This window comes from Lipotes vexillifer, unplaced genomic scaffold (assembly GCF_000442215.2).
Source record: "Lipotes vexillifer unplaced genomic scaffold, Lipotes_vexillifer_v1.1 scaffold40, whole genome shotgun sequence".
In the NCBI taxonomy this organism is placed as follows: Eukaryota; Metazoa; Chordata; class Mammalia; order Artiodactyla; family Lipotidae; genus Lipotes; species Lipotes vexillifer.
Window position 1 is genome coordinate 2,574,597 of NW_006771578.1, and position 7,811 is coordinate 2,582,407.

A 7,811-nucleotide genomic window follows, 5' to 3' on the forward strand; every position below is an offset into this window, starting at 1 on the left:
CCCTACTGAATTTAGTAAGCACTATTAAGTTCTTATATTCTAGGATAGGTTTCTAGGCTACTCTATTTCATTCCATTCTTATATACCTATTAAACTATTTCAATTACTTTAGCCTTATAAGTTGTTTATATTTTCTAACAGCTCCTCCCTCAATATTCTTGGAAAACGTTCTTGATGATTTAGGCCTATTTCTTCTTCCAACGGAACTTTAGAATCCCTTTATAAATCCCATCCCCCAACACACACAAACATACACACACACACACGCCCACATATACATAAGAGGAGACTTCTTCTAATTCTAACTGGGATTATTTTCCATCTGTAAGTTAATTTGCAAGAATTTTATAATATTTAGTCTTTCTATCTGGGAAGATGGTTATATTTCCATTTATTCCACTAGAGATAGTTATTAAGTCATACAACTGCAGGTTGATTTCATAGTAGCCATATTGATGTTATAACACTTTGAGTCCATTAATTTGTATTTTATATTTAAATTATACACATCATTTATTTTATTATTTTATTTTTTTGGCTGTGCCACACGACTTACAGGATCTCAGTACCCCAACCAGGGACTGAATCCAGGCCACGGCAGTGAAAACCCAGAATCCTAACCACTGTGCCACCAGGGAACGCCCATATACACATCATTTTAAATGAAAGGATAAAGTTAAATGAAAGATTCCATATATGTGCATTAGCATACAGTATTTGTTTTTCTCCTTCTGACTTACTTCACTCTGTATGACAGACTCTAGGTCCATCCACCTCATTACAAATAACTCAATTTTGTTCCTTTTTATGGCTGAGTAATATTCCATTGTATATATGTACCACATCTTCTTTATCCATTCATCTGTCGATGGACACTTAGGTTGCTTCCATGTCCTGGCTATTATAAATAGAGCTGCAATGAACACTGTGGTACATGTGTCTTTTTGAATTATGGTTTTCTCAGGGTATATGCCCAGTAGTGGGATCGCTGGGTCATATGGTAGTTCTATTTTTAGTTTTTTAAGGAACCTCCATACTGTTCTCCATAGTGGCTGTATCAATTTACACTCCTACCAACAGTGCAGAAGGGTTCCCTTTTCTCCATATCCTCTCCAATCAGTACTGATGAACCTAGTGTCGGGGCAGGAATAAAGATGCAGACGGAGAGAAAGGACTCGAGGACACAGTGGGGGAAGAGTAAGCTGCAATGAAGTGAGAGAGTGGCATGGACAATATATACACTACCAAATGTAAAATAGATAGCTGGTGGGAAGCAGCCGCATAGCACAGGGAGATCAGCTCGGTGCTTTGTGATGACCTGGAGGGGTGGGATAGGGAGAGTGGGAGAGAGGCTCAAGCAGGAGGGGATATGGGGATATATGTATACATATAGCTGATCCACTTTGTTGTACAGCAGAAACTAACACAACATTGTAAAGCAATTATACTCCAATAAAGATATTTTAAAATAAATAAATAATCTACTTCTTAAAAAAATTTAAATGAAAGTATAAAAATTTTAAAGTCCTACATACTTTTACTTTATAAAGCAAATGAACCTGATATAGAAGGTAGAAAGGAAAAGTTGAATATTAAACCGGCAATTCAACAGAACAAGCAGGTACACCAAGGACACCACAGATCCCCTATATGAGGAAGGAGAATATTGGAGAATATTGGAGAATATTGGAAAGCACTTCCTTTACCATTCATCTGCCAGCTATTCTCCCACCAACTGTAATCAAGTCACTCTCCTGCTCAAAAACGTTTCACGGCTTCCCAGTGCTTGCAGTTTAAAACCCAAACTCTTTAATCTGACGTTCAAGGCTCTCAACATCTGGCTTCAATTCAAATTTTTGGCATTCACGCTCACTTCTTACCTATCAGAAATCTCTGCTATAGCCAAACTATTCTTCCTAATCGTCAGCCCCCTCTCCAGTCTCCTTCTGCCAAAATTCTAACCATTTCTCAGAGTGTAACTCAAAACTACCTCCTGCATGAAGCCTCTGATAAGTGCAGCCTGTGGCTTTTTCTTCCTTAAAACTGATAATATTCACTTTTGCATACACTGTGCTGTAATGTAGTTATTTGCACACATATCTAATTTCTTTAGGGTTTCCTAAGGACCAACTCCATGCCTTTTACTATTTTATATCCTGGCATTGCACTGTACAGGTCATAGTTAATCAATAAATATTTGTTGAAAAATATTAACGAATAACCAGTAAAGGTCGGCAAGTTCTGGTGATTATAAAATAGGAATTCATTTATGATACATCTCAAAGAACATTAAGTATTACAACTTGCTAAAGATAAAAACAGTTATATAGGGGCTTCCCTGGTGGCGCAGTGGTTGAGAGTCCACCTGCCGATGCAGGGGGCGCGGGTTTGTGCCCCGGTCCGGGAGGATCCCACATGCCGTGGAGCGGCTGGGCCCGTGAGCCATGGCCGCTGGGCCTGTGCGTCCGGAGCCTGTGCTCCGCAACGGGAGAGGCCACAATAGTGAGAGGCCCGCGTACCGCAAAAAAAAAAAAAAAAAAAACAGTTATATAAAGTATCTGACTGGGGGGGACTGCCTTCATCTTTCCAAACATTAAAGCTCACTTGTAAAAAGGCTACTAAGCTTAACACATTTTGGGTTGAATCTGTGGGGACAGACCACACTTTACTAAGCTTTATAAAACTCTAAATCCTCTGTTTTCTATCTGAACAATAATAAAATATCCATGGTCATTATTTCATTCACCTTCTTCATGTTCCCTCCAAGAGCAGGATACGGAGGTTTGTTGACATGGCTCCAATCGACTGGCACGCGGATCATTTCGTAGAGCTGAAAGATGACTAAAGCATCTGCAAGGTCACTAAGACAGGAGGAAAAGAAAATGAAGGAGAAGGAAATGTTGGTACTACCTGATTCTATTAAGCGCACTGGAGATGGGCTTATATCTATAAAAATACAACAGGGTCATTTAATGCTCAAAGAATGGCAGGCAGAACAGATCATTTGACCCAAAAATTCTAATCTAGGAATCTGTCCAAATTTTTTTTCGTAAATGTTTACAAAGATATGTGTACAAGGATATTCACTCCCAGAGTATTTATTAATTTGCAAACAATCTAAAGGCCTGGCAGTAGGGGCTGTTGAATAAATTATCCATACCATGGACTCCTGGGCCACCATAAGACACAATAAGGTAGATCTCTATGAACTAACATGAAAAACTTTACACAACATATTACGTTTAAAAACGAGGCAGAACACTGCTACAGTTTATTATCTATTAAAAATATTTTCAAACTTAGTAGTACTTAAATACCTCTGTGTGATATGGACTGTTAATAGCAATTACCTCTGGTCAGGAAAAAAAGGAATATGGGAGGAGCAAAAAGGGATTATCGTATTTTATTTTGTTCTACTTAACGTACATACTTCCTGAAGCTTGTGCAGTGAGAATGAGTTCATCTATTACTTTAAAAAAATAATTATATAAAAATCACAATAGCTACTCAGTAGGAAGCTGTTCATGTTAAATAGCAAGCATTAAGAGGAAGGAATTTATGAGCAAGTAGGAGTTATTGAAGTAAAAATACTGCTACTCTCTATTCAGAAAAACACGTTCTTCCGAGGTGTGCAGAGTATGTCTATTGAGTCTGTTTTCAATTCTGTATGCTAAGGACGTAATGCAACAGTGATTGGTTTTTTTAATTGCTAGCTCTGTGATGAATTACCTGACTTTTCTCCCTCAACAGCTTGTTCATTGAGTTATGTTTTGCTAAGGTTCATATTAAAGTTACTTTGCATCCCTGAGCACACACCATATGGCCGTGAAGGGGACTGGGCCCTGTGCTGAGTGAAGGAGGGAGAAAGTCCTCCTTTGATGAAGGGAATCAAGAGCTAAGTTATCTATCAGCACATGGAGAACTTTGTATGAAAAACAGATCACTGAAGTAGCTGTATAGGTTCTGAAATCTCACCTATTTCATGATTTTTTTCTTTTTTACTCTAAAGGAATTCATTCTTATTTCTATGTAGTATGGTTTACTACTCATGTCTTGCAAATAGGGAAACTGATGCCCAGAGAGTTAAAATGATTTCCAGAGAATTTAAGAATGTGTTCCAGAACCAACTTGTCATAGAAAAATTCTAGGACTAGTAGTTCTTAAAATATATTTAATAACCTGTTGAGAGGAGAGAATTTTCAGTTAAAATCAATCTAAATTTTTATTTTGCTTTGGTCTGGGTTTGGTGTAAGTAGGTGAGGAGCTAAAATCACTTAGAGGTGGGTTTAGAAATATGAGCCAGACACAAATTCATGGACACACAGCTCTGGTGCCAACTAGACCTCTGGTTATTGTTTTTCTATATCCCGATGGTTCTTTTTAAGGTTATGTTATTTCTGAGAATTTTCTGAATTCCCTTTCCCCCTCCAAAAATTACATACACCCAGAAGCCCTGTGCTAAGCAGTTCAGGATCTAAATAACTAAAAATAATCTTTAGCTAAAAAAAATTCGGTCAATTCTTCTCCACTGTCAACCACAGAGAACTCTAGTGTTCCTGACATTTATAAAGTTACCATGAAGTTTCAACAAAGCCTAATGCCCTAGTTTTAAATTTATTTCTTAATTTAAAAAGAAAATACATGCTCATTGTAAAAAAAAAAACCAAAAACCAAAAACCCCATATTTAAGTTACTAAGTTTGAAAATAAAAGTCTCCTTACTACCCTACCCTCCTCTCTAGGTTGCATACAGTTTGGTATTCATCCCTCCAGATTTTTAAAAAATTCATATACACATATGTCTATACTCAATTTTTAAATAATAATATCACGGTAGTCCTATTATTAGTTTCTCTCAATTTTATATTATAGACATTCTTTCAAATGAGTCCATAAAGATCTAACCCCTCTTTACCTTCAGCATTTATGAGTCCTTTACTGCCCTGCTACTATAACAGCAGTTTCAGTCTAAATATGTATATCTCTTGTCATCTAGCTAGGATTTACACACTCCTATTAAAGACTTTATTAAATTAAGTCTGTCACATCAACGCTATTTACCAGAATCAGGCAATACCGGTTTTAAAGACTATTTTGAATATACACCAAGAAATAACTGCACCATAAATCTCAGTTACCCAGTGAACGTGGTCTTTTGTGGCATTAATCTTCAGTTCATATTTTAAATAATAATGAGTTTCCTTGGTGTGTAAATTATTAATAGGTTTAGTTAATTAGACCTTTTTCCTAAAAAATATACAATTAGCTGAAGTTGAGTTCTTTTGCCTTTTTAAGGCATGCTGGTAGATCTTATTATAAAGAGAGAAGGAAGGTTTCCTCTCATCTACACCTAGAAAGACACATTGTTAGCACTACCAGAGAGCACAGGAAATGATTCAATAAAAATATTTTCTTAGTCCAACCAATGTAAATAACGTGTCGTCATTTTTAAACAAGAAAGAACAAAATAAACAAGTACTCAGGGAAACCAAGTTATTTCTACAAATTAGAAAAAATATGCTGAACAAATTACGGGACAGTTGAAGTTTTGGGCAAAAATAAATAGAAAGAATGTGAATTATAATGAAAAATACTGATAAAATGGTAAGAGCAATTTATAAAATATTACTGTTCTTCTAATCTGTTAAAGTTGAAATAATTTATTATTTTCCTGATTAGTAATTATTACAAAGCAAGGTGAACTGATTATCTTTATTAAATTGGCTATTTATATCATCACAAGTTATAACTAATATTATCATAATCTTATCTTTTCAAATAATACTTTTCTTTTAAAATCTAGTGTATTGCCAATCCCCAGCATTCTGAAACTCCAAATGTTGGCTAAAATTCTTGAGATTTTTAGAAAATGTTCTCATGTAAACATACCTACAATTTGAAACTAGAAAAGGTGGACCCTGGCCATAAAGCTGAATCACATAAAATATTTACCTGTACAAATGATTAATGTATGGGTTGACTCCCAAGGAATTCATCCAGTTCCGAAATGTCCTCTCTTCCTTGCTTTCTCCTAGAGTAGACACAAGTTCACACTGATGATTCAGGACAAAAGAAATCAAGAACTATATTTTAAACCATTCTGGCAGGTACAAACTGGCCATAGATACTTTGCCATGGTTCCTACGATACCACAATCTTTTTAGGGGGAAAAAAAATCTCTTACTGCCAAAGTCCTTGTTTTCCCTGTCTAGAAAGCCTCCATTTGCTTTCTAAATGTCTCCATCTAGAATCCCTTACTTGATGTCTGTGAATTACTGAGCCATGGGTTTCTCTGTTCAGAAAAGTAACAGATATATTTATGTGGTCCTATCTGTAGTCAATGATTACATGCAAAAGGGATTGGCTAAAAATTAATAAAGCAGCCTTTTAGGGTAGCATTAGCACATTAAACAAAAATAGAAAAGCTGTAGCTTCCCCAATGCAGTATCTCTAAATTTGTACAGATTATGGTTTTACACAGGAAAAGTGTCTGAGCACACAAACCTCCATTTTAATCACACCAAACAGCAATGAAGGGGAGAGGTAATATAAAAACAAGCAACGAGGGGCTATAACTATTTTACAGGCTTCCTGAGTTATTTTAGATTGTCCCTACTGAAAATACATAAGGGACACAGCCCCCATTCAGAGTGCGAAGACAAAGACACATTTCATCCTGGTAAGTCACTAGACCTCAAAGATCACCTCAAGAAGAAACTCCTGCAGGCACTATTATTGAACCTGTGATTACCTACGCTCCCTGAGGAGTCCCTTCACAGCAGTGCTTACCCCATCCATAAGGGAAATGTGGGCTCTGGTGTGCCACAAAGTGGGCAGAGAGAGATGGGGGCTCTTTTTGTCACGTCTGCTTTCTGGTCATCCCCTGGATTGCAGATTGTCCTAAGTGACCATCTATAAATATTACTGTTTGTTTTTCAGCCAAGTTAGGAGACAATGGAATGGCCTTGCCTACACCTCATCACCAGACTCTTGAAAATTTGAAACATTTACACTTCTCACCCCTTCTAAGCCATGGGCAAGTCCAGGTCACCATCTGGACTCTGTCTCATGTGGGATCCCCAGGACAATTTGGCACATTTAACCACCTGAGCTCCAGGGGCCCAGTCCCTATGCAGTCATCCCTGCAGTCATCTTCAGACTGAGTGCCACACACAGTGTATACCTGCACACCCAGAACAGAAATCCAAACCTTGTAAAATCTAAAAGATTCTGTTTTTTTGTGCCGACTGGTCAGGAAATAATCTGCCCCCTGTATTTTCATGTGGTTTTCAATACCATTACCTAAAGGCTTTCCCAGAATCTGCTTTAATTCTTGCTCTATTCAATTACATAGCCATATAATTTCTTGCTTAAATTTTGTTCCCTCTGGTCTGTAAAAGGTAACTGATCAGTCTGTTGTATCTGCCACTGCCATTTTATAATATATAACTGATACGAGAACCTTTTTAAAAAGAACCAAGTTAAACTAAATACTCCTAGAACCCACGCTTGCCTTGTTTTAGGAGCTATTAAATAGGTTCAAATTAACTATCTGAACTTTCCTGGAAGTGACATAAATATAACCATACTATGATCAACAGCTTGATGCATGTGACCTGGGTTCACCTTTTAGGTGTTTCTCTATTACATTCTATTATTTTGCTATGTATATAAATTTTTTTCTGGTAATTAGAGAATTTTTACATTATTTCCATCTAGGAAAATCCAAATTATGTTTTAAGATTACAAACATCAATAGTGTATAACAATAATTTAATTTTTACTTAAAGTAATATGCAATTTCTGCTGAAC

The 7,811-nt window shown here is 36.6% G+C and overlaps 1 protein-coding gene across 1 annotated transcript in view; it reads right to left on the bottom strand.

Moving 5' to 3' along the window:
* Positions 1–7,811, bottom strand: part of PLS1 (plastin 1) — a 79,776-nt gene that overhangs the window by 13,393 nt on the left and 58,572 nt on the right. Inside the window, exons 11-12 of the mRNA XM_007446948.1 lie at positions 5,952–6,030; positions 2,747–2,861 (exon numbers count right to left, since the gene is read on the bottom strand). Coding sequence (XP_007447010.1) covers positions 2,747–2,861; positions 5,952–6,030 — 194 coding nt within the window. The remainder of the gene's footprint in view (positions 1–2,746; positions 2,862–5,951; positions 6,031–7,811) is intronic.